We start from the raw sequence: 27,642 nt of genomic DNA, 5'->3' as shown, positions 1-27,642 counted from the left end.
ATAGCCTGAATGCAAATTATTTATTATAGAATATAACTCATAGAAAAATTAATAAAAGCAACCAACAAATGTCTAGGGATAATAATGAAGATAAAGAACTTAGGATATAATCACAACAACACGTTACCTACATGATATAAGTAATGCAAAACAATACCTTAAAGTTAAAGAGTCAATGAAATGGCATGATGGTCTTGACATAAAGACTCCTGAGTAGCCACAGCGTCCTGGGGTAGCTAGCACAACAACTTTTATTTACCCATTGATGAGTAATGCAGGCATCCAATCAGGATTTACCTGGGATTTACTTTGGGATTATCAGTGTATTAATATTGTAACACTTAATACCTGTCGCTCTGCCTAAATCATAAAATATTCATCAAGTTTGTATTCTACTCAAAAAAGTAAATTTAGTAAACTAAAAAGAATCTTGAACCTAAAAGTAAAGAAAATTTACTAATAAAAGCTGCAACACAGGACAATTAAATTGGCTTTCTAAGCTTGAGGCCCTGGTATATGCAAACTAACAGTCCTGGAGCTCCACCTTGTTTGATGTGCGGTGTCTTCCCAGTGATTTGTTTCTCATTCAGGAAGTCAGACAGAGAACATCATCCAAAACAACACTAGCTACATGAATACACTGGAGAGTGGAGTACAAATGTATCCGCAACTGTACAATCACTTGCAATGAGATTTTAAGCCGCTGAGATGCTGTTTGCCAGATGTTTATGAAACTGTTCTTCTCTCAGCCACCATCACTGTGTTTACGGTAAACATAAGGAGCGCAACACATTTACAACCCCACCTACTGCAGTGTAGGAGTATTGGAAAACAGTATATTGTCACTCAACCTTTTCAAACATAATTCAGACATGAAACATCCTGTGCACATGAGAAAATGTTTTGCTGCATTCATGTATTCTGTGCAACTTTTTGTCCATGTGTTTGTTAAACTGCGCCGAATGAGTGAAACTCTGTAGACACTGATCAGATCTGTAGAGTTTCTCTCCAGTGTGAATCCTCTTCTGTTTTCAGATGTGATAACTGATTAAACCTCTTGTCACATTGTGAACACTTGTACGGTCTCTCCAGTGTGAAACGTCTGGTGCAGTTTCAATTTTGGAGCTGTAATAAAAGTCTTCTCACACTTAAAGGGTCACGAAACACCAAAACACATTTTTTGAGCTGTTGACAGTCGTATATGTGTCCCACACTGCTAAAAACACTATTAGGACACCTATATTTCACAAAAAAGTGTAAATTGGTTGTTTTTGCGTTATTTTAAGCAAATTCGTACTTCCTGTTTGAAACGAATTTTTGAAGCTGCGTCACGGCCATGACATAATAGCGTGTATTCCAGCGTGCAGACTGGGCGTCTGTGCCTGAGTGAGTCTTATTACGTCTTACAGTGTGTTGCATTAATGCATGAGTAAGGCTTGGGTCAAACCAATCAGCGCACTCTATTGTGCAACTTCATTAATATTCATTACTATCACCGTGTTTTCAGGACAGAGACGCCACGTTGTGTTGGCAAAACAAGCGTGAAGTGTTGCTTTTATAGTTTGCTGCAGTTAAGTTTCGTTTTCATTTTCTCTCTGTGAGAGTTCAGCTGGAGTTACGTGTGGATTAACAGAGTACGCGACGCGCGACAACAATAACTTACTTGTCTAAGGAGGATTATTGTTTACCTGAGAGCTGTTCTCATCTGCAAACGCTGGGATCTGGAATCGTTTGTAGTATTCTCTTCATAAAGACGCGGCTCTAGTTGCTGGTGATTGTCCTGTCTCTACAGATTTGGTAAGTGAGCGACCAGTGCTCTTTGTTTATTTAGTTTGTTCGTATCTAACAAACTATTGCACAGAGTGTAAACACGTTAGCACCACAACCAAACTTTAACCTCGTGTAGGGTTTTTACCGCATTTAGTGACCGGAATAACACGCGCGGCTTTCTGACGCTACCTGCCGTGTGCATCTAAGTTTCTGGGAAATGCAGAGGGTTTTTTTTCACTCATTCGCCGTGCGGTATAAAACATTGCATGAAAAATACACGCTTAGAGCAGCGCCTCGAATCAAATATCTCGTGTGTCGCGAGGGGCATGAATGAATTCCCTGAATGAAAGAGCCAAACTGCAGTTAAAGTCCACCATTTAATAATTTGGCTAATAATTCGACTACAGATGTCCATGTAGGTTAATCACCATCACATTCTCCTGTATGTATGTGTGTGTGTGTGTGTGTGTATTTTGACTCTGAAACTCGCGCGTGCCCAAATCGACACTCCCACACCCTCCCACTTTAGTTCCTCCGACACTCCCCCCTAAACAGAGCTGGACACGCCCACTTTTCTGACTTTTTCCAAAGAAGAGGTGTGAAAACACCCTGCTGAAACGAGGGGGTTTCATGGCCCTTTAAAGCACATATACTCTTTCACACCAGTGTGAATCTTCATGTATTCATTAAAGTTTGCTGATCTGTTGAAACTCTTCCCACACTGAGTGCATATGAATAGTTTCTCTCCGAAGCTGCGGTCACACTATAGTTTGAGCATGCAAAATTCTGTTGTTCAGCGCTGCGAAAAGAGGCAGGATTAAACAAGATGTAACGTACAGTCAGTAGATAAAATTAGGTATCGATTTTATAAAGGGGTCTAAGTCTCCTCTGCGTGGGTTTATGACTCTTGGTGCCACAAAGTCTGAGCCTGTGTGTCACCACTTATCTAGAGGTAAGCCAGAGATGGTTGCCAAAACTTCAAAAGACATTCCTGCCCCCCTGCCTCCCGAGACACACAGGAACACACACACAAGGCTCCCGATGCTGAAAGGGACTCAGAAATCCTGAATCAGCCCAAAAGTAAATTTTATGTGTTTGTAAACTTTGTATTTCTTTTCTGACTTTTCTAACATGTAAATATCTCTCTCGTGCCCTTTTTAAGACGCTATACCAGCTAAGAATGTGGGAATCATGTTGATGTATTTCTTAAAACTGTAGTGTTTCATACAGTTTCTCCTGCCATTTTACAACACATGATGCGTAGCACATGATCATAATCTATATGACTTAAATTATTTAATGCTCCGAGTTAATGTCTCTTAGCATGTTTTAGTGCGGACCCTTATTTTGCATATTAGCGGTTCAGAGACAAAAAAAAATCTCCCTCTCAAACTTTGCTAGAAGACCATTGGTCAGTCAGTAGAAAAAGGGGTGTGACATGCCACCACAGTTTAAAAACCAGCCGTGTGCACAACTCTGCACAGAATGATCCGGATAAACTCTCTAAGAGGCTGCCCCCTTTTGAGGGGGCAAACGGCATTTTCTTTAGCCGCGTGGCTCGTCTGAGCCCACGCTTTCTTATTTTTCCTGGCAAAGTAAAACTCAGTTTAAAGTTGCGATCGCGTATCCTCGACCTGCATCGCAAACTGTGCATCTAGAAAGGACACTAAAGGACATCTAACGCATCAGAGAGAATACTCGCAAAAAGAGAGAAAAACCATCTTTCTAAAGGTAATTATGTTATGCATTAAAGCTGTGCCCCTTATCAAAAAGGTGTTTTCTTTGCAATCTTAATGGTCCTGAATAGTTGTGTGGAACTGAGGTAGATTTGCCATTCTTTAATCTAAACTCTCTATTTCATCGCTTTTCTGTTTCTTTCTGTTTGTTATAGGTTTTACAGATCCCTATATAGCCTATCTATATTCAGTTTACGTTTGTTCTATGTTTGATGTTATGTTTGTGCGTTTGTTCGTTACATGTCAGACTAGTCAATAAATCCCATTATAATCAAATGGATTGTATTGTTTGCCTCACAGAAAAAGTCACTAAAGCGATTGATTCCTTTGGTACAAGCTGTTATTAAGTTCATCAAACTCATAAATGATTAATCTACTTCAAAAGGAGTAGTAATAATTTGCTTTCTAAACAAACAGATCATCACAGGGTCCACTCAGACGAGCAGGCGAGGTCTGGTTATATTTATAATAATACTAATAATAATAATAGGTTGTTATTGATAATTATTATTCATAATCTTAGTGTCTGCTCGAACAAGCAGGCGGAATCATGTTATATATCTGTTTTGCAAAATTGACAGTAGGTTAAACCGGAATATTAATATTTAATAATAACTTGTTATTCATGATCATTAATATTCATAAACTTAGCTAATTTCGCTACAAAGATGATTATATATTTAAAAAGGTGAGCGATTGGACCATGTTTTAAATTTCTGTCCAGAGAGGTCATGTTTTGATATTTGATTGGTCTCACACAGTCAAGTGATGCGATTTCGCAGGTAAGACTTCACCAAGATTAAACTTTGTAAGTAACTGAACTACGAAACTTGACGCAAGAACGTTTGAGGTTACAGAAGTAACCCTTTGTTCCCCGAGTAGGGTAACGGAAGTGCTATACAGTGGATTTGATCATGGGGGGGGCTTAACTGTGGCGGAATAAGCATTTGGGATCGCCTAGTGGGGATCACGCATAGCAGGCACCTATACCCAAAACGCAGGCTGACCAGCGGGCAGACCAACAACGTAGTGGGCCAGCAAGTGACTCGCTCCAGGTGTGCTTATATGCTGGGATAATTGGCAATGAGGCACACCTGCACAAACTTACGCTGCCAATTCTTTGCTTCATTGGCCCATTCAATACTCTTTCAGACAAACGGCTTCTGAATCGAATCCTCCCATACGTGGATTTTCCAAGATCAAATCCACTGTACAGTACTGAAGTTCCCCAACCGAGGGAGAACTTGTGTTTCCGGTCTGACGCATTTGCATGCGTATGAATGGAAGTCTATGGGGAAAAAAAATCAAGTGTGACCGTGGCTTAAGTACAAGTGAATGGCTTTTTTCCATTGTGGCTCAACACGTGTTTATTAAGGTGTGCTGACTGGCTGAAACTCTTCCCACACTGAGTGCAAGTGAATGGTTTCTCTTCAGTGTGGATCCTCATGTGTATATTAAGGGATGACAATTGGCTGAAACTCTTTCCACACTGAGTGCAAGTGAATGGTTTCTCTCCAGTGTGGATCCTCATGTGTAAATTAAGGGATGATGATTGGCTGAAACTCTTTCCACACTGAGTGCATGTAAATGGTTTCTCTCCAGTGTGGATCCTCATGTGTGAATTGAGGTTTGATGAATGGCTGAAACTCTTCCCACACTGAGTGCATGTGAATAGTTTCTCTCCAGTGTGGATCCTCATGTGTAGATTAAAGTGTGATGGTATGCTAAAACTCTTTCCACACTGGTGGCATGTAAATGGTTTCTCTCCACTGTGGATCTTCATGTGTTTATTAAAGTTTGATGATTGGCTAAACCTCTTCCCACACTGAGTGCATGTGAATGGTTTCTCCCCAGTGTGAATCATCATGTGTAGATTAAGGGATGATGATTGGTTAAAACTCCTCCCACACTGAGTGCATGTGAATGGTTTCTCTCCAGTGTGGATCCTCATATGAATTTTAAGAGTGTTTTGTATTCCAAAACTCTTCCCACACTGAGTGCATGTGAATGGTTTCTCTCCAGTGTGGATCTTCATGTGATTATTAAGGTTTGATGATTGGTTGAAACTCTTCCCACACTGAGTGCATGTGAATGGTTTCTCTCCAGTGTGGATCCTCATGTGAATTTTAAGAGTGTTTTGTATTCCAAAACTCTTCCCACACTGAGTGCAAGTGTATGGTTTCTCTCCAGTGTGGCTTTTCATGTGATTATTAAGGTTTGATGATTGGTGGTAACTCCTCCCACACTGAGTACATGTGAATGGTTTCTCTCCCGTGTGGATCCTCATGTGAATTTTAAGACTGCTTTGTATTCCAAAACTCTTTCCACACTGAGGGCATGTGAATGGTTTCTCTCCAGTGTGGATCTTCATGTGATTATTAAGGTTTGATGATTGGTTGAAACTCTTCCCACACTGAGTGCAAGTGTATGGTTTCTCTCCAGTGTGGATCTTTATGTGATTATTAAAGTTTGATGAGTGGCTGAAACTCTTTCCACACTGAGTGCATGTGAATGGTTTCTCTCCAGTGTGGATCCTCATGTGAATCTTAAGTTTGCTTTTGCTTGCCAAACTCTTTCCACACTGAGTGCAGGTGAAACGATTCTTGTCTCTCCTCTTTAAAATACCATCAGTCTGTAAATGACTTTGGTCCTCAATTTTGACATGATGTTCCTCCTCTTTACTCCCCTCATACTCTTCAATTAGGTCTGAAATTTAAAAAAACATTAGTTTTTATTGAGTCTTAAAAACTCTCATTGAAAGCTGAAAAGTGAGAAGACACTGGAAACATTGGCTACACACACTAATTTTGATGCACATTAAATGTAAAATAAATCAGATATTTTGTTTGGTTCATTAACTTGTACACATTTAAGCAGATTCCATTAAATTCATCTTTATTTATCTAGTGCTTTTACAATGGAAATTGTGTTAAAGCCGCTTAACATAGATTTTATAGTAAATAGGCTCTATGCACAAACTCTGCTGACGTGTTTCCGGTAGAATATCAGTCAGGCTGTTTACTTCCGCATAGCGAAATCTGATATCGTTGATTTCATTCTACAGCAAAATCTAATAGCAGAGAAACCTAAACGCATCAGAGCATTGCAAAGAAGGGAGATTTACTCTTAAACTGGTGAGGCCATGTGCCAGTGGATGTCCAGCATCTGGAATATCATTACTGTTAAGTTCCAGAAGCCACGGTAGTTGATTTTATACACTATATTAGGCAGACAATCTCTGTGAAGAGGTGGAGTGACTAAAAGGAGACTGCTGTGATGCTGCTTTTGGTGATAATATAAGGTTCTAAAGGTACAGTTAAAAAATTATGTACAAGAATATAACCCAGATGAAAGAAGTAACAAGTTGTAATTGTATTTTATATTAAATAATATTACATTTAATATTATATAATATTACATTAACCATACTATAGTAAGGTTTATTATACTGTATATACTGTATACATTCATGTACTGTATACAGGCTTAGGGTCTACACTGAGCATCTCATCTGCCGGGTGAAGCAACAAGCTGGACAGTCATCATCTCTTTCTATTACAGCAAGCATCAACCTGATTTACACAATGGCTTGCCTTCTGCCCATCAGTAATATTTTGTGATTTTCCGCCTGGATTTTGCCTACCCAAATTTAAAAGCTTGCCAAATCCACATGCAGAGGTGTAAATGAAAAAAATTGGTATAACTTTAAAGGGTCACGAAACACCAAAACACATTTTTTGAGCTGTTGACAGTCGTATATGTGTCCCACACTGCTAAAAACACTATTAGGACACCTATATTTCACTAAAAAGTGTAAATTGGTTGTTTTTGCGTTATTTCAAGCAAATTCGTACTTCCGGTTTGAAACGAATTTTTGAAGCTGCGTCACGGTCATGACATAATAGCCTGTATTCCAGCGTGCAGACTGGGCGTCTGTGCCAGAGTGTGTCTTATTACGTCTTACAGTGTGTTGCATTAATGCATGAGTAAGGCTTGGTTCAAACCAATCAGCGCGCTCTATTGTGCAACTTCATTAATATTCATTAGTGTCACCGTGCTTACACCACAAAGACGCCACGTTATATTGGCAAAACAAGCGTGAAGTGTTGCTTTTATAGTTTGCTGCAGTTAAGTTTTGTTTTCATTTTCTCTCTGTGAGAGCGCAGCTGGCGTCACGTCTGGATTAACAGTGTACGCGACGCGCGACAACAATAACTTACGTGTCTAAGGAGGAACATTGTTTACCTGAGAGCTGTTCTCATCTGCAAACGCTGAGATCCGGATTCGATTGTTGTCTTCTCTTAATAAAGACGCGGCTCTAGTTGCTGGTGATTGTCCTGTCTCTACAGATTTGATAAGTGAGCGACCAGTGCTCTTTGTTTATTCAGTTCGTATTTTATTTGTATCAAACAAACTATTGCACCGAGTGTAAACAAGTTAGCACTAACAGTTACAATTAAACTATAACCTCGTGTTGAATTTTGTGACCGGAATAACACACGCGGCTTTCTGACACTACCTGCCGTGTGCATCTAAGTTTCCGGGAAATGCTGAGTTTTTTTTTCTCTCTCATTCGCCATGCGGTATCAAACATTGCATGAAAAATACACACTTAGAGCAGCTCCTTGAATCAAATATCACGTTTGTCGTGAGGGGCATGAATGAATTCCCTGAATGAAAGAGCCAAACTGCAGTTAAAGTCAACCATTTAATAATTTGGCAAATAATTCGACTACAGATGTCCATGTAAACACAGTCACATTGTCCGCTGTGGTTGTGTGTTTTGACTCTGAAATTCAGCGCGCCCAAATAGACACTCCCACACCAAGCCTCTTTTCTTCCTCCGACACTCCCCACTAAACAGAGCTGGACACGCCCACTTTTCTGACTTTTTCCAAAGTAGAGGTGTGAAAACACTCTGCTGAAACAAGGGGGTTTCATGGCCCTTTAAAAGAAAACCCTTTGCATTTTCACAAAACACTATTGAGAGCATTTAAAATACCTGTATATGTTGTCTGTGTTATAATAAACAGCTAAAAATAGAGGCGCTTTTGTATTTATTTATTTTTTATTAACTCAAATTTTAAAGTGTACCTTTTAGGTTCTGTGTGGTCTAGCGTGTTGTAATTAATTTTGGTGGTTCCTGCACATGTCTGTAATCATAGTAAAAAAGAAAAATGTCTCTACCATTATCTATGCAAAAGTTATTGTATTCCAACTGTTGAGAGGTGCTGTACAAGCCACAGGGATCGATCATTGTTTACATATTTCACTATTCTTTTGTTTGATCAAACATAATTTACTATGTTTAGACCACATCAGACATATAAAAGGATTACTTATGCACATCACCTCAAAAACAGAGGAGAATGGCCCTGAAGCACACAACATAAGGTAAGAGATGACAGCTGTCTGCTATCTGGGGCTGCTTATTGATCATGAATGTATTGTTTTCATTTCTGCGCTATGGAAACACCATGGTTCATCCGGCAACTGTTTGATATGGGGATATAATTCACTTTCATTTGAGCTATAACTTGTACTTGTGTCATATGAAAAATATGAAAATGGGCTGTGGGGTCCCCGGTCCCCTTATTATGGTGGACACATCCCTTATTATGGTGGGCACATCCCTTATTTTCACATCCCAATGTTGACAGGTATACCCTACATAGTAAGGCTGAACTGTAGTAGGTATTGTTGTTCCAAAGACATCTACTTTAGTTCCTAGTTTATAGGTCTTACTGTTCCCCTAAGACCTCTCAATACTAAAAAATTTGTTCTGAAAGAATCTCCATCTGTACCTATCCAATAGAGTGAAGGAACTATGACATCAATTTGTATGCAATTACCCGGAAGCGAGTTAGCATTTTAGCACTTCCGGTTCCCTCGTCCCAAAGTCAATGGGTTTTTTGTATGGGGTTTCAGTAAAATCGCTAAAATAAGGTTCGTGGCTAACACAAACTCACTATACTTTCACGTTTTATTCTACGACATAAAACACATCCGTTACAGCACACTCGTGAATTTTTAAATCGCTTATGCTTCTTTAAAAGGATGGTTGCTATCAAAGTGCTAAATGAGACTACAGGTGGTGTCGAGGACATTATACGTCATCGAAATGATCTGGTCTGTAGCGCAGCTCGCTTCTGTTGGGCATTTGGATTTGTCTGTTATTTAGGTATTTTCATGAATAGTATTTTATAGTTTGAGTATTTTTCTAATTGGGAATTCAGATTGTGTGTAGATAATTCTTTCACTTGTAAAGACTGTCGAGACAGATTCATTTGTTGATCATTTATTTTAATTAAATGATACTCACCAGTTCAGCCTGCTTTTTTCCTGCTCTCAGTGATGCAAACGTGTAAATAAATACATGCATTTTAACTGTCATTTTTAAGTAATCAAGTGATTTTTCGTCTTTTTTTCTTTATCTAAACAAGTTTAACTCTGTCATAACTGCAATATTTACACTCATCCGTAAAATATATAGCATATTTGACTGTATGGGCTGCTTTTCACTGTACTTCGTGACATAAAAGGAATATTGAATGTTGCTCTGTGTTCATGATGGAACTTGCAGGCATTGATTTGATAGACTTGTCCCTCACGCCTCATTTCTGTCTTCTGTTAAAGCAAGCAGGCTGTGTGCACGCGAACGATACACTTATTTAAATATGTATTATGATAATACTATGCAGGCACATTTATACATAGTTTTAAAACTTTTAGAACAACCGTAAAGCAAAACAGATGTATTTCCCACTTAAAAACGATCCATAAGGCACGTAGTTCTATGTGTTTGTGTGTATTTATTTGTTTATAATATATACTGTGGATTATAATATAATAAACAGAGAGATTAACTCTTTGTCATGGACATTATTTCTAAAAAATAAGCTTGATAAGTCGTCTGTAGCAGGGTGGTGCTGTAGTCACAGGCGAGCGCCCCAAGGGCTCTGTAGTCCGTTTATAGCCTAATGTTAGCTTTTCATCTCTTGCGTTTGCATTTAAGATCCAAAAGTGCTCAAAGTTGTATTTTTATGTGAGGATTATCCGGCTGGACAAAACGTGTTAGTGTAATGAACAGTGTTTGAACACGGAGCTTATTATTGGCAATCTTCGAAAAGCCTATGGGAAAATCCTATAGGGGTTTTCATGAGGGAACCAGTTTTATGCTAGCAGCCGATTAGCCTACAAAGTGACGTCATAGTTCCTCCACTCTATAGTTACCATGTTAGCCACCAAAAGCATAACTGCTATGCATCTTTTCCTTCAATGTCATTTTATTTCATTCTATTTTTTCTTTTATTATTTAAATTTATTTACTTAAATATTTATTGTGTCTTTAACTTAGTAAATATCCATAAAGATCTTGAGCGTAGATTTATATTGCTAAATGGCTCTATGGATAGCATTGAAATATCACTCATGAATATATAGGCTCCAAAGGAGGACAGACCGGCTTTTAATAAAAAAAGTTTTCAACACAATTATACAGCATAGCTCAAGAATATTACTAATTGGAGGAGACTTAAATTGTACTTCAACCCCTGGGGGTTAAACGCCTATATGTATGACGCAGTTAATGACGGTATTTAAGAGTCTAAATGTTGTTGTTCTGAGTTTTTATGTTGAACGGTCTACAAACTTTTTGCGAGTGTTTAAGCTGGCCTCTGCTGATGAAACTGCAAACTATCTATCAGGCCCTGATTGGCTAATCAGGAGGACCGGGAGAATTCCCGGTAGGCAGGTCCGTTTTTTGGCCGCGATGGCCGGTGTCCCTAGCTCCAGAATCTGTTGCTCTCAGCAGTCACACTTTTTAAATTTATTTATTTATTTACTTGACCACAGTCTTCTTATTTATTATTTTACCGCAGCTCTGCTCTTTTTATATATAACCAACCTACAGGTTAATGATGATATAAGTCAGATGAGTCACCTCTCAATATTCAACTGTTGTGGTCCAGTGGTTAGCACGTTAGATTACGATGCCTCTGACCGGGGTTTGATCCTCATCTGAGTGTTTTTTTTTTTCATTTTTATTGTTAAGACATATATAATACTGTTAGGGTTGTTGAACATTTGAAGTTCTAAAGCAGCTGTTTTCTCAAAAAAAAAAAAGACGTGATAGTGTAATTAGAAACTGAATTGGTATGACCTTATTTTAATATAGTCAGTCGTGAACTGAGGTGGGCCGGTCTGAGGCTTGAAACTCCAGGGCTGAAAAGGAGTGCCACTCCGACCCTGCTATCTATAGTAAACTTTCTTTTAATTGAATCTCTGACTCCTGCTCTTTATCTGATAGACTTGGTTTCATGGCTTTGCGGTTAAAAATGTGGTTATAATGAAAGTCAATGGGTCAAAAACAGCCAAGAACATAATGAAAGGGTATAGGGCTGCACAATTATCATGATAACGATATTTGTGGTCTACAGGCAATAATTAAATATAGTCATAATTTTACAGTATAAACACCCAGCCATTATTTTAATGAGTGGAGTTTACAGATTGTAGCACAACACAAGCATGAGGTGACTGCGTCTAGATTGCAAGTGTTTTTTTTCGAGGAATGTAATGGTGATCATCAGGTAGCCTTTGCTCCTGTTCAATTCAATTCAATTCACCTTTATTTGTATAGCGCTTTCACAATGTAGATTGTTCAGTCCAAACTTCCCAATGTAACAACAACAAACCTTATTAACCACCTTAAAAGCCATCACAAAGTGGCTGTCATCAGTGTGTCAAGTGTAGGAGAATTCTCCTTTGGATTTTTTATGCATTACTAATATCACTAAACCAGACAACATTTGTTTTATAAGTTACCAAATATTCACATAGATTCAGCAGTTTCTTTTTCAGATGCATTTGCCAGTCTATAGACAAAAGACACTATTCTATAGTTTCTATGTAAAAAAAAATAAAAATAAAAAAAAGAAGTCATTGTGGCCCTGTTCACACGGGTATTCAGGTTTGTTTTCATCAATCTGATGCAACTTTTATTATTTACAAGAAAAGAAAATGCAACTAAAATTTTCAGATCAATTAACTAACTTAATTAAAAGACTAGCCTTTTAATACATGTAATTATGGAAATAATAACTAATTTCCTTTATTTCCGATTAGACGATGTACTTTATTCAGTTTTAATAGATATATATGCTTTTTTTAAAGTAACATTTGTTTAACAAATATTTTAAATGGCATTCAATTGCAACATTTAATTTTTTTTCCTAATGCTGATATTGGTTGGGTAATAAAGCATGATTTAGTTTAGCTTGCATGTGTGGACATAGTTTGATGTCTTTACCTAAAACTTTAAACATTTATTTAAAATAAAACAGAAAGAAAAAAGGAGACTGACATTTAATTTAAACCACTTGTTTGGTTCTTAAGCCATGATCTGTCTGCATTAATAGAAACGGTATCGTTGCCTGACCTTCATTGATGAAATTGAATTATGACATCCTGTCGCCGGGCCTGCTATAGCGATACTTTATGGTTTGAGAAGAAACAAAAGTGGAAACTGTGGAAACCTGTTTGGGAAGATGGGGATAACATGAATTATCTATTCTTCAACGAGAAAAGATCGCAGACACGACACTTTTATACAACGCAGGTCGTGTTTATGATCATTAATAATAACAACTAATATTAATAACATATCAATAACTCCTCTCACTTTAAACATTACCTTTTAGAGCTTGTTCTTGTTGGCGCAATATGGGTTTATTACATGTAGGCTATGAATCAGATTATGAAGAATGATTAAAAACATGCTTTTTCTTTGTTGCATCCTATCGGTCAGGTGTTTTATTTATTTATTTATCTCTTTTTAAATAAAAAAACAAGCCCTGCAAATTGTTTCATCCAAATTATTGGTTTGCCTTTCTCGTTCGCCACAAATCCAAAATGTTCCCAAATAGGCAAAAACAACAGGTTTTCCAACGAGTTTCATGGCTGAATTTGAACTCGCTGAATCGCCTCTAACGTTATATTCATAAATGTAGTCCTTGGCAACATCTGTAACAAAAAAAAAAAAAGAAGCCCAGTGCTCTTTTTTTATGTCACTGGAAAACGACTGAATCAGCTGGTGTGCGTGAGTCGTGTTGCTGTCGATGTTATAATTGTAATTTTAAAAATATTATGATATTCAAGATCTGTAAAGTAATACAGCTCTGGATTGAACCAGCAACCACAAGTCTCCTCCATCATTAAAAGTTTGCCATAGTCACCTTGACAATCCAAACACTGCTGTCACCTCAACAGAAACCCTGCAGTGCTTTCATTTGATTGAAGAATAAAAAAGACGAGACTGAGGTTATACGCTTTTTCCCGCTCGAGCACACAGCGCGCAACAGCAAAACACTCGCAGTTGTTAGTAACTATTCAACATATGCCCCTTATGCAGCCAAACTTTAAAAATATATAAAGTTTTTTTTTTTTTATTGTTTAACTGATAACATTAATCGGTTACAAATGCACTCTTTCGGTTAACAGTTAATTGGTTATTTTGAGGATTTCTATAATTAAACTGCATGTGCAGGCTCTGACTTTTTTTTTCCCCTCAGGGCCGCACGCCGGAGATCCGGCATGGTGCCAGAATACTTTAAGCAAACAGTCACACTACTTGCTCTACATACAGGTGTGTTAATGACTATACATACAAAGAAAAATAATAAAATTAGAAAATATGACTTTGCAACATCAAGGATTTGGCATGGGCCAGTTTAAGATTCTGACGGTATGATAAACTAAAATATATTTTCTTCTCAGAAACTTATAAAATATTTTGGAGCAGTAAACATGTCAGGCTAAATCATTCAAATGAATCACAGATTTATTAAAAAGGCATGGCAGAAAATGTTGGCGGTTTGTAAAACATTGACTTTTCCAAACAGCGGTAAACCTTGAACATGGTTATCGCCCCATGCCTAAGAAGCATAACTCTGATTTTAGGATCTGAAAGTTAATTCTTTAAAAAAGTCTCAAGCAAAAAGATTCCAATGGCGCCGCCTGCTGGTGTATAAAGAACATGGTCTATAATCTCAGACTGTTCAATGTTTTATAACAACTAATTATTTGAGTGTCCATTTCATTCAGCATATTTAATATTGGGGACATCCACAATTTTTGACATACTTTAAACCAAGGTTTCTGCAGGTTTTACCAAATTAAATTTAAGACTTTTTATGACATTTTTAAGACCATTATGAATGAAATTTTAGACTCATAAAGGTCTAAAGGCTAAATAACTTTTCAAAATACCCAGATGAAAAAAAATACTTTTTATTTGCCAAATAAATATTATAATTTAATACATTAATAATACAATAATAAATTAATCATATTTTTAACATATTTTAGATATTTATTTGAAAAAAAAAATATTGTGTAAAAACAAGCAAGCTCTACTTGTATTCTAACATAAACGTACTTCATAATAATAAAAAATGGACAAATGTTTTAAAAGTTTAAAAAAACTACAATAAACTAAATCTGTGCACAACAATCTGTCCAGGTCGATGTCCTCAGCAGTAAATACATGGAGCACGTTTAAACAAATGTTATTGTAAGGAAAATAATTAAAACAGATAAATTATAAAACGGTGTTTTTAGGATCTAAAAATTAATTCTTTAAAAAAAAGTCTCAAGCAAAAAGATCCCAATGGCGCCGCCTGCTGGTACATGAAGAATATGGTCAATATTCTGAGACAGTACAATGTTTATAATAATTAATTATTTTAGTGTCCATTTCATTCAACATGTTTAATATTAGGGGCATCCACATTTTTGACATACTTTAAATCAGGGTTTCTGTGGGTTTTACTAAGTTAAATGTAAGACTTCTTAAGACCATTATAAATGAAATTTTAGACTCATAAAGGGCTAAAGGCTAAAGAACTTTTCATATGGCCCAGATCGAAAAGGTTTTTATTCGCCCCATCAAACAAATATTAAAAGTGAATACATTTAATAATACAATAATAAATTAATAATATATATTTTTGATATATTTTAGATATTTATACATAAACTTTCTTTATAATAAAAATAAAAAAAATTAACAAATGTTTTAATAGTTTTAAAACACTATAATAAACTAAATCTATGCACAACAATCTGTCCATGTCGATGTCCTCAGCAGTAAATCCATGGAGCACGTTTAAACAAATGTTATTGTAAGGAAAATAATTAAACCATTATGATGAATAAGGTTAAAAAAAGTTTTTTAATAAAAAGTTTAAAGATTTTTTTAGGTGGATTGTTGGTGATTGTATGGGTTTTGGCCAGATTGAGTAACAAAACAAGAACAAAGGTAAATAAAGACTTGTTTAAAAAAAATAATAATAAATTTGTTTAAAAAGATTTAAGACCACAAACACAATATTTCAGTAAATTTAAGACTTTTTAAGGCTTAAAATTTTGAGTCTTCTATGAGAATACTGTTGGTCAAGTATCGCCAGCTCAGTTAAACCTTTTTAAATGTATTGTTTTTATTTATTTTATATAGTACCAGTGCTCAATGACGCTTTACAAACAGTAGGAGAACAAGAAAAGCAATAACCTTAAGCAGGTAGAGAAAATGGGAGACTAATAATACATAAAAGAAAGACAAAAGACATGAGAACAAGAGAAAAAATAAACTTTTTTCGGTCTTTCAATGAGTGCTTGTGTGCGTTTAGAAGAACTAGGCAACACACTCAGGGCTGCAAGATGGATTTAATTTAGTATTCTTATTATTAAAATATATCTGAATGAGGATCAAATAACTGAGTTGGTGTTTGAGAGTGAAAACCAACCTGTTTGTTCCTGCAGATCTTCCTGTTTGACTGTGAATGTTTCTTCAATCTTCACATCTTCACTCTCCTCTTTAATAAACGCCATCTTTATAACAGTGTGGAATTCAGTCGCTTCAGCAGGAGTTTTTCTCTATGTTTGGACACTTTATTCTGTTTAAAATGAACAAAACAATAAAAATGTCCTATTTAAAATAATAAAACAATGAACAGAAACAAAATTCAACACCTGCTTCAACAGTTTCTATTAATGAGAGTAATTAACAAAAAGAAATCAGGTAAAACTTTCTTTAAAACAGTGGTTCTCAAAGTGAGGGGTCATAGAGGTATTGTTGGTTTTATATTCACACATTCGTTTATTTAGAATTCTCTATGCTGTTTACCATGTTACTTTGAATATTCGATCGGAATTAGCATGCAAGTGTAACTTGAAAACAACATTAACACTGTTTATTTGACTGTGAACAATGTTGCACTTTGATAGTCATTGGCTGCTAATATGATTTCCCTATTTAGAGCTTGCAAATAATACTTTTCTGAAATTATATTATTAAGGGCAAAGTCAGAATGTGCGAATATAAAACCAACCTATCTCTATGAAATTGAGTACTAGTTTTAATCAGCTCATTTGTGGCTATTGTTTGAATACTTTTCTGAAATGATATTATTAAGGGGAAAGTCTGAATATCTGAATATAAAACCAACTTTACTTCTATAGATAATTGAGGTGAAGTTGGTTTTATATTTGGGTATTCAGACATTCCCCTTAATAATAAAATTTCCTAAATGTATTCTTTGCAAACTCTAAATATGGAAATCATATTAGCAGCTAATAATAACCAAAGTACAGCATTGGTTACAGTCAATTAGATAGTGCTAATGTTGTTTAGAAGTCATACTTGCATTCTAATTCTGACCGAATATTTTCAGTAACATGGTAAACAATACAGAGACTGCTAAATAAATGAATGTGGGGGGTCGCAGGTTATAGAGGTAAAGTTGGTTTTATATTTGCACATTCAGACTTTTCTTTAATAAATTAATTTCATAAAAGTATTATTAGCAAACTTTTAATAGTAAAATCATAATTACAACATTGTAAGTACATAAGTACAACATTGTTCACAGTCAAATAAACAGTGTTAATGTTGATTTCAAGTCATACTGGCAGGCTAACTCTGATCAAATATTCAAAGTAACATGGTAAACAATATAGAGACTTCTAAATGAACAAATGTGTGAATATAAAACCAACTTTACCTCTATTTTAAAGCTCGCATTACACACTTTTCTGTTTCAAACAAAAGCCCTCGGTTACTCAGAATAAAATAGTACTACGCTGTATAAAGGGTTAAAATAATATTTTCAACAGCAGGTACACAATGTAGCATCGGATGAAAAACATGAAACTTTAATTAAATCGGGTTTTATCCGAAAACATTTAAAAACACAAACCTTTCTCCAGTTGAATCAAAGCGCTGAAGCGGCGCCGCCTGATGACGTCACACACCACGCCAAAATAAAAGTCTTTTTTGTTTAGCTTTTTTGCCCCTTACTGTTGCAGTCATGACTTATTGATACATTTCTCCCTTGTTTTTCACTCTATACTATTTCTGCTCTCTCTCTCTCTCTCTCTCTCTCTCTCTCTCTCTCTCTCTCTCTCTCTCTCTCTCTCTCACACATTTCACATTTTAGGTACTTTATTGGCATGACAAATAACTGTACATTCATATTGCATACGTACAAACAAGACAGTAGTGCAAACAAATATGGATATAAAATATAATACAGAAAAAACACAGAAATAAATACAATAAAAATAGATAAATAAAAATAAAAAGATTGATAAAATAAAAAATATTAATAAAAATGTAAATAGATTAGATCTCTCACAAACACACACTTTAGTATTTAAAGTTGATCAAAAGTTTTAATCTAAACATTTTAAGACAATTTTAAAGAAACATTTTTTAATCCAGTTCATGATGACTTGCATTTCTACAACACATTACTTACTATTAATATATGAGAGTCCAAATCTCATCCTCATAATTATGACCCCTTATTTTCTTTTCTATTTTTACAACTTCATAGGCCTATATAGGGTTTCTTATTGTTTCATATGAATTGTCGTCTCTTATTATCTGTGTTCCACGTTTCCTGCCATTCTTTAGCAATATCTTCAGTAATAATATTTAATTTACCTTTACTTACAGAAGCATTAAAGGGGTAGTTCACATAAAAAAATTACAATTCGGTAATTTACTCATCCTCTACTTGAGCCAAACCTGTTTAAGTTTCTTCTGCTGAATGCAAATGAAGAGAATAGGCTACAGGGTCAAGAAGCAGCCACTATATGGTTCAACAGCTCCTACTTTGGACATGGCTGCTATTTTCAACATTTTCTGGAACACAAAATGTTCTTGGAACTCGATTACAATTGAACCACTAAAGTCACGTCACAGGTTTTGACAATGTTTTTGGTTCCTTTTCCAGAAAAAAAAATGTCAAACCCTTTGAGCATCTCGATCCTCTTGCTGTCTATGACAGATGAGGGAGCTCTCTAATTTTATCTAAAATGTCTTCATTTGCGTTCTGAAGATGACCAAAATTCTCAGGGGATTGAAACAACAGATAGAGGGACAATCGTTCTCTAGAGCCACATCGCACTGGTTTTTTAAATTTATTAATTTTTTATTGCAATAACAACTGGCCATTACAACAAATAGAAATAAAGAAACTGATAATCGTGTGATATTACTCATATATTCATTCATTTTCTTTACAGCTTAGTCCTTTTATTAATCAGGGGTCACCATAGTGGAATGAACTGCCAACTTATCCAGCACGTGCTTTACACAGCGGATGCCCTTCCAGCTGCAACCCGTTACTGGGAAACATGCATGCACACTCATCGCATGTCTATAGACTTTGTGGAAACCAGAGCATCCGGAGGAAACGCACGCGAACACGGGGAGAACATGCAAACTCCACACAGAAATGCCAACTGACCCAGTTGAGGCTCAAACCAGCAACCTTCTTGCTGTGAGGTGATCGTGCTACCCACTGCACCACTGTGATGCCTCACATCTGTGTCTTTATTCGAGGATTTAAACTGGTATTGGTGAAGAACTATGGTTACTAAAAGGCACCATTCAGATGTAATGATCTGGGCAATCAAGCATGTATTGTTATAGACACCTTTGCTTATTTGTCTGAAGAGATGTTAAGCAGGTCCTGTTCATGTAATATGCTTTAGGCTATCAAGTTGGTATTGGCATGAACAGCTATACCTGTTAACAGGTTTCATATATGTAAAACGATCCTATTCAGTTAATGGTCTGGCCTATTAGCCAGCTTTTAATAAAGACGATTGCACATGATGATGAGCCATTTATTTAAATGAATATGTGACACAGATATTTAAATTTCATTGTTGCAAACAAGTTACAGGAGTAAGTGCAGTTGTTGTTGTATGTGATGTTCACCACTGTAATTACACCATAGTCAAACAGAAGTCTGAGAAATGCTGTAGTTGGTGTAGGTGGAGCAGGTTAATCACATTAAAAGTTCTGCATTGTGTAGATATGAAAGTGAACTCTTGTCATTGAATTACGCTGTATAAACTGCCTATACAATAATTTAACTTGTGACGTAATTATGTTCTAATTATAAATATATAGCTGCATGACAGATTTAATAGTGGACTCCACAAAGGTAAGACCAAAGCTTGAAATCGCATCACGAGAGTCCATGAGACCAATAGAAGATCAAAACATGAGCTATATGGAGCAATCAGTCGCTTTTAGTATCGTCTAATCATATTGTTTTTCCCACCCTTTTTTGCAGCGCTGTACGAAAGAATTTTGCAAGCACAAACTCTAGTGTGACTGCAGCCCAACTTGCTTTCAGATTAACTATGCCCAGCTGGTATATATATATATATATATATATATATATATATATATATATATATATATATATATATATGCTATATATATGAGCCTACCTTAGACAAAGTGGGTACATCTAGAAGCTGCTGTGCTGTAGAAGTTTCTGATTAAAATTATGATTTGTGCCTGTACCATAACAGATCTCTCTTGTTGTGATATGTTTGTTTTTTGCTCATTGATTCGACTGCATTGAGTGAGTGAGTGCATTTTCCCTCCTTCTCCTGGTTAAGAGATAAAGCTATATAAATGAATTAGTTATATTTCAGATAGTATAAATCAATTATTAGCAACAAAAGACCAATTTTATAATGATTTTAGTGTAAAAGACTTTATTTGAAGCAAAAAAGATGCTGGAGGACTGGATCAGATATATGGCACTTTACTCACACCTGATTGCCTCTGCAAATTATACATAACATTTCACAGCACCTGGAATTAACACAAATGAGTTTGAAGTTACAGATTGTCTCATCCATTTGTGATTAATGTACAAACAATTATCTTCTAAGGCCAAAAGTATGTGATCGCTTTACTGTGTTAAAAAAGGTTTTGTCACAGGGTATCTTATATATTCTTTTGTGAATGTCTATGCACATTTGTATGCACAAACACAACTGATAATCAGAGGGAAAAACATCTTTGTTACATATCAGGTGAATAAGAGGCTTTCGAGAAAGATGAGCTGCTCACACATGTTCTGTTCAACTTAAAAATGAAGGAAAGAAAAAAAAAATTGGCACAGAAACAAGTTACATTTTGATCATAAAAATTTATAGACACTTTTGGAAAGAAATAATTGACCTGTTGAGTGTGTTGACAGTTTACAGGAAGCAGTATTGAGCTGCATGTGCTTTAGGAGAAGTAAAAGACTCTAAACTCACATAAAGAACAGGTTCAGTTATAAATAAATAACTAAAACATTGCTAATATTAATATATTGACTGAACTTAACACAAATAAAACCACACTGTGAAGATTAGAAATTGTTTCTTTTAACGAATAATGATATATCACAGTATAATAGTATAAGACTTACATAACTATTATATAAGTGAATGTAGTTGTGTGTGTTGAGACATCAGTGTGATTTAAGTCTTCAATGCTCATTTGCATCTTTAAATAAAAACCAGCTTGGGAAAAAAAAAACAATTAAAATGTGTTTCAAATCAAAATACCTCAACATAGGTGTATCAGCATTAACTACAAAATGTAGCAGCCAAAATAAAAAAAGCTTCCATCAATAGTCCTATAAAACAACAGCAACAAAACAAATGATGATGGCTAAAGTCAACTTATTTTCCCAATACATCATTATTTCTCTGTAAAACTGGTTTGTAAAGCTGCTGAACTTCCCATCCCCCACTGTATGTGTCTTGAGTCTTCACTACTCCCCACTGCTCATTTGCATCTTTATACCAGAATTAATGGGGGCCAATTGAGTCTAATCCAATCACGTTCCAGATCCTGTAGCTCAACAGGGTTGTATCTATATATTCTGGGTTCCTAACAGAAACTTCATTGGCTTATTTTGCTAAGTAAAGAGAACAACGTTTGAGGACAAACTACAATTGGGATTATTACCAACAACAACCTACAAAGAAAAACCCACTGAGGTCATTTTTTCATCCCACTTCTTTATTGAAGACTGGAAAGGTAAGTTGCACATTCTGAATTTACACTCAAATAATATCTGAATGCTAACATTATAAAATGTAAAATCTAAATATGCGTGGATGCATTGTTCAACGTTGTATTACGTTCTTCAGTCATTTTTAAAAGATTTTTTACAACTATTTATTTATTTTTTGTTTGTTTGTTTATTTGGTTATAAATAATGCTTGACAGTCCACTGACAAATGGACTGTAGCCCAAATAAGCCTCCACTTATTCATGTCATTCTATATATAGGTAGGAACCTGGCAGGCAATTTTGGAGAATTTGATGTTTCCCCATTCAAACATACTAAGAGGTGGTAACATCAGTGAATGCAAGTGAATGAGTTAAAGCTATGGATGAAGAAATGCAATCGTTTAAAGAAAATGCAACCTCTTACCAACCTACCTGAAGGCAAAGATCCAGTGGGGGGTAAATCCTTTTTTTCAATTAACATAGTGATGGTCTTACAAATACAAATCAGTAAGCAAATAAAGTATAAAGTGGAAAACAAGGAAGCAATGTATCTATAAGTCATCACTAAGAGTAAGTGGAAAAAAAGTAAGAAGTTGTGTGATATAATAAAGCTGCGCCACTCCCGCGCTGTGATTCAACTGGAAGAGGTTTGTTTTGAAGCTTTTACACAGATGTAAACCAACTGATTAAAATTTCAGGTTGTTCATTTATTGCTAGTTGTACCTGCTATTGACAATATTATTTTAACCCTTTATACAACGAAGTACTATTTTACTCACAATAAGGTCTATTGTTTAAATAAGATAGGTTAAACTATATTTGTCCACAAGAGTAAATTCTTGTCTTGTGCAAAAAAGTGATACAACGTTGCTGTAAGCAGACAATAAAATAAATAAAGCAAACAAAACGTTTAAGAACATATCTGAATAAAGCAACAGTAATGGGTGTAATAAGTGTTAATGAATGTTTAATTTATTTAATAGCCTGATGTCATTCTATTCGAAGTATACATCATTATATATAAGAAATGTAGTTACGTTACTAGTTTTAATCAGCTCATTTGTGGCTAGTGTTTCTTGCTCAGACTTACCTGATTTGTTTTTGTTAATTACTCTTATATAAAGAAACTGTTAAAACAAGTGTTGAAGATAAGTTTGTTTCTGTTCATTGTTTTGTTCATTTTAAACAGGATAAAGTGACCAAACACAGAGAAAAACTCCTGCTGAAGCGACTGATCTCCACACTGTTATAAAGATGGCGTTTATTAAAGAGGAGAGTGAAGATGTGAAGGTTGAAGAAACATTTACAGTCAAACAGGAAGATCTGCAGGAACTAACAGGTTGGTTTTCATTCTCAAAGACCAACTCAGTCATTTGATCCTCATTCAGATATATTTTAATAATAAGAATACTAAATTAAATCCATCTTGCAGCCCTGAGTGTTCGCCTAGTTCTCCTAAATGCACATAAGCACTCATTGAAAGACAGGAATGAACATTGATCACTATTACCCTTTATTAATAAACTTTTTTTATGGTTTTAAAGTTGTGTGACGATCGTCATTAGAATTTTCCTTATTATTATATGAGTGACGTCTGATTGGGTTACTACTGTCAGCTGATGCAACGTTATTTAGAGCGCCTTGGATGGGTTTCTCGCGCACTCTCTCATTCATTCCTTATCACGCAGTCAGCATGCAGGTGATTCCGGGTCACTGAGAGGTCATGCTGACTGAGTGTGTGTGTGTGTGTGTTGAGAGCGCACTGCGTACTTGTTGCTTTGAGTCCGTTTTTTGTAGCTCAATATGTGTTTTCGTGCTGCGTGGTCTTGCTCTGAGGTAGTGGCAGTGTTCTTTGAAGTTGGTCACGGCATCGAAAGTGCGAGTATGTTTTTGATGCGGACGTTGAAGCGGCAACATTTATGAATGGAAGAGTTTATGATTTTGGCGGAGGTTGTATTTGCGATGCATGGTGAACGTATTATGCGCTCGGGTTTGTTTGTGGAGTGAGGCGCGGGTTTATTTTGTTTTTTGGCGCTCGAGTTGCCTATTTGTTTTGGGTTTTTTCTTTCTTTTTGTTTGAATGTTTGATCACTATCGTGATCGGGATTTGTGTTGCAGTTTTCTGGGCCCGGTAGCATCGACGGGTGATCGGGTAAGCAAATGTTTCTTCTTTGATTTATATTGTTTTGGTTAACTTGTATATGTGTATGTATGTCCAAAAGATTTAATGAGATGGTAGAGTAACCATATGAATGTGCATTGCGTTCACGATTGCTTCAACGTGCACAAATGGAAAATCTACTTTAGCGTATACGAACTGAGAGACATTTCAGAGTGCATTAATTACCCGATTACTTCAGCGTGCACAAATGGAAAATCTACTTTAGCGTTTACGAACTGAGAGACATTTCAGAGTGCATTAATTACCCGATTACTCCAGCGTGCACAAATGGAAAATCTACTTTAGCGTATACGAACTAAGAGACATTTCAAGTGCATTGAATGTGCAATTGATTCAGCGTGCACAAATGGAATATCTACTATGTGTAAAGTGTACAACTGAGTTCTATAAGTTCTTGAATGTGTGATTTGATTTGAACTTGAAATATTATGTTTGTGGGAATTTGATTAATATTGGTTGTTGTATGTTTAGAAGTGGTTTATTTGATTTATTTCTTTATGGTTGGTTGATGTATCACCCGTTGATGGTTTTGTTTGTAAAAGGTAATTAATAGGTATTGTGCCTGGGCCTGGACATTTAAGTTTGTTTGGTTTATAGATTTACTTACAATGTGTTGAAGTTAAAGTTTGTTCTTTTTGTTTTCTTCTTTATTAATTCATTGATCTGTTGCATGATTGAATATCTGATTTGGTTTTTATTAAATCATGCATCTGTTGAAACTTAAATTTTCATTTAATTGAATTATTTAAGAAACTGTAGTGGGGTCTTTCAACCCCTGGCGCCCAACCCACTTTATTAGCCAAATACCGCTACAGATTTGGCGCCCAACGTGGGCCCTGAGATATGCTAAATATTTAGTGGTTTTTGTAATTTTTGCTTAATAATGGAAGCTGACAACTTTCTTATTAATCTTCCTGATGCAGCAGAAGGTAGTTGTGAGGGCCCATCTCATAATAGTCCTGTTACTCCACAGATTGGCCGATCATTATTAGATGAGGACACTGGGATGGAACAGCCATTTATTGGGGCTCCGATCCTCTCCTCTGAAAGTCGGACAGACGATTTAGCAGTTTTAGTCCAGGCAATTGATTCTCTTAAAAGTGTATTTGTAGATACAGTAGACCGGCAGAAAAAATGGCTTCAGGACAGTACTGAACTTTGTACTCATGAAGTTCCTAAGAAAACATTAACTGTGGTTGAAAAAGCACATTCTGAATTTTTGGACGTTCTTTCTGACCGTATGAAAGAGTTTACTAAACATACAATTGAAGCTATACAGTGGAACTCGAAACAGACACACAATGAATTTAAGGCAATGTTTGATGAGGCTAACTCTTCAATGTTTTCTTCCTTTAAGAGAGCTTTGGAAGAATCTAGGGTAGGAGAAAAAACATTACAGGAAGAAGTATGCAGCTTGAGGAAGGAGCTACTTGCCATGCAAACTTCGCTTGATTCCTTTATGCAGCAGAGGATCTCACTTGACACCAAAGTAGATGAAAAGGTTCATGTTTCTGGGTCTCAGGTATGTTCAAATACATCTTCACATGTAGACTCTAGTGAGTCCATTAGTCAACCTGCTCTTTCAAATTTGTCTTGTGGGCGTATTCCGCCTATTAAAATGGTTTTTCCTACTTTTGGAGGAGTAAATGATGAGTCTGATCCTGTTATTTATTTGGAGAGATGTAATGACTTCTTAGCTCTAAGACCAATGTCAAACAGTGAGATACTTGCCACCATGCGTAGTGTTCTGCATGCCTCAGCCCGAGATTGGTGGGAGACAGTAAGATTTAAAATTAATTCTTGGGAAAGTTTTCAGAAGGCTTTTTTAGCGGTTTTCCTCCCAGAGGATTATCAGGATGTGCTCGAAGAAAAAGTGCGTAATCGACTGCAAGGGACAAATGAAAGTGTTCGAGACTTTGCTTTTTCATTTCAAGCTTTATTTAAACGCTGGAAAAAAGAAGCTACTGATACTGAAGTTTTGAAAGCTCTTTTAAAAGCGATGAATCCTTGTTATGCTAGTCAACTTCGTGGCCGTGCACAGACTGTAGAGGAACTGGTGAGATTAGGAACACAATTAGAGAGAGATTATGATCATCAAATAAAGTACAATCAGTTACAGTTACCTAAGAGTTCTTTTCTTGACCAGCATTTATCTAAAAAATCAAAAGGGGTAGAAGTAAAATCAAATTTACCTCCAGAACAAAGTTTGACTAGTTTGCTTTGTTGGCGATGTCATGAAAATCATTCCCCAGATTCTTGTTCCAAGTTTAAGGCTGTCCTGAGTGGAAAGCAAACTGGTGGACAATTTCAAGGAACTAAAGAGTTCCAACCTCAAAATCAGCAACGAGGTATGCTGTCTGCTTATGATACTCAGCGCTTTGTAAAAAAAGATGTGTCATCTGGTAGGAAGCTGGATAAGAGAGATGGTATTAAAATTCTTCGTCAGTTGGTTATCCCCATGATGGTTCGGAACTGTAGTGGTAAAGCACTTGTTGATACAGGAGCTACTTATACATTGCTCAACGTCGATTTATGGAATAAGATAAAAGAACCCAATGAGCGACTAGATGTATGGCATGAGGGACCACTTTATCTAGCTAATGGCGATGCTACTGTTCCTCTTGGCCAAAAAGTACTGGACTTCTATTTGCAGGATTTGCATTTCCAAGTTCCAACTGTAGTTCTGCCAGCTCAGAACCTTGTGTACTCAATGGTTTTGGGTTTAGATTTTATCGCACTGACGGGGTTGCAACTGAACATTAAAGATCAACTGTACAGTTTTTCAGATGATCCACAAGGTCGGGTTTTCCCTTTCCAACCGCCTATTACACCAGGGGACTCTTGGAAGTGTTGTAAACCACCTGGTAACTATAATCCATCTGCTTCTTTGTATTCTGCTATACCTCCTGTTCAGTTTGTATGTACAGCAAACGAATGTGTGGATAAGAGTGATGTGGGAGAGTCTGGTTCTGTATTGATGGAGCTTTTGCAAAGTAAAATCAAGGAGAGCAATCTTTCAGAACGTGAGTCTCATGTTCTGTTTACTCTTTTGTATGACCATCCTGACGTTTGTACTCCTAATTTGGGTAGAACCCATCTTGTCCAGCATAAGATTGCGGTTTCAACAGATGTTGTTGTAGCTCAAAAACCATACAGACTACCCATACACAAAAAGGAGATTGTAAAGGAACAAATTGATGATATGCTCAATCAAGATATCATCCAGCCATCTCATTCACCCTGGGCATCTCCTATTGTGTTAGTTCCTAAAAAAGATGGAGGGCAGAGATTTTGTGTTGATTATCGTAAACTGAATGCAGTCAGTGAAAGCGACGCATTTCCTCTTCCCACAGTGAATGAGATCTTGGAGTCCCTTTCTGGGTCAGGGATATTTAGTACTCTGGATTTAAATAGTGGATATTGGCAGGTGTCCATGCATCCAGATAGTATGGCCAAGACCGCTTTTGTCTCACCTTTTGGCCTATATGAGTTTAAGGTGTTACCTTTTGGCCTGAAAAATGCACCGGCCACGTTTCAAAGGCTTATGAATAGAGTCTTGGCTGACTATCTGG

General features: G+C 36.2%; 3 protein-coding genes across 8 annotated transcripts in view; 2 read left to right on the top strand and 1 right to left on the bottom strand.

Moving 5' to 3' along the window:
- The window catches only part of LOC137490965 (protein NLRC3), a 766,684-nt gene that overhangs the window by 300,535 nt on the left and 438,507 nt on the right, over positions 1-27,642 (top strand). The window lies entirely within an intron of this gene.
- Positions 1-27,642, top strand: part of LOC137491432 (uncharacterized) — an 85,544-nt gene that overhangs the window by 45,681 nt on the left and 12,221 nt on the right. Inside the window, exons 1-3 of one of the 3 annotated variants that reach the window (XM_087249217.1) lie at positions 21,777-21,912; positions 22,168-22,344; positions 23,078-23,227. The exons of 1 other annotated variant lie outside the window; for it this stretch is intronic. In XM_087249217.1, coding sequence (XP_087105343.1) covers positions 23,143-23,227 — 85 coding nt within the window. In that variant the 5' untranslated portion in view covers positions 21,777-21,912; positions 22,168-22,344; positions 23,078-23,142. Of the gene's footprint in view, positions 1-21,776; positions 21,913-22,167; positions 22,345-23,077; positions 23,228-27,642 lie in introns of those variants that run through there. One more of the 3 variants, XM_087249216.1, reaches the window with a different exon arrangement.
- On the bottom strand, positions 2-17,801 carry LOC141375039 (uncharacterized). Of its 4 annotated transcripts, XR_015483343.2 has the most exons (5): positions 17,762-17,801; positions 16,310-16,459; positions 4,995-6,212; positions 2,406-4,911; positions 2-1,147 (listed from the first exon to the last, which is right to left on the bottom strand). XR_015483343.2 is itself a non-coding variant. In XM_088650355.1 (4 exons), the coding sequence occupies exons 2-4, from the start codon at positions 16,392-16,394 to the stop codon at positions 4,877-4,879; spliced, it is 1,338 nt and encodes a 445-aa protein (XP_088506481.1). In that variant the 5' UTR covers positions 16,395-16,459; positions 17,762-17,801; the 3' UTR covers positions 2-4,876. The 4 variants fall into 4 exon arrangements, 2 of the variants coding, with proteins under 2 accessions (XP_088506481.1, XP_087104832.1); XR_015942564.1 differs by having other exon boundaries at positions 2,406-6,212; XM_088650355.1 differs by having other exon boundaries at positions 2-4,911.

Source organism: Danio rerio, chromosome 4, assembly GCF_052040795.2.
Source record: "Danio rerio strain M-AB ecotype USA chromosome 4, GRCz13ab, whole genome shotgun sequence".
In the NCBI taxonomy this organism is placed as follows: Eukaryota; Metazoa; Chordata; class Actinopteri; order Cypriniformes; family Danionidae; genus Danio; species Danio rerio.
The sequence above is the reverse complement of the archived record's forward strand: the minus strand, read 5'-3'. Positions and strand labels throughout refer to the sequence as shown.

Excerpts from the sequence above, each read along its gene's own strand:
- LOC141375039 (XM_087248706.2), bottom strand. The coding sequence starts at position 16,394 with ATGGCGTTTATTAAAGAGGAGAGTGAAGATGTGAAGATTGAAGAAACA. Across the intron at positions 6,213-16,309 it reads AGATCTGCAGGAACAAACAG|ACCTAATTGAAGAGTATGAG; the intron begins GTTGGTTTTCAC and ends TTTAAATTTCAG.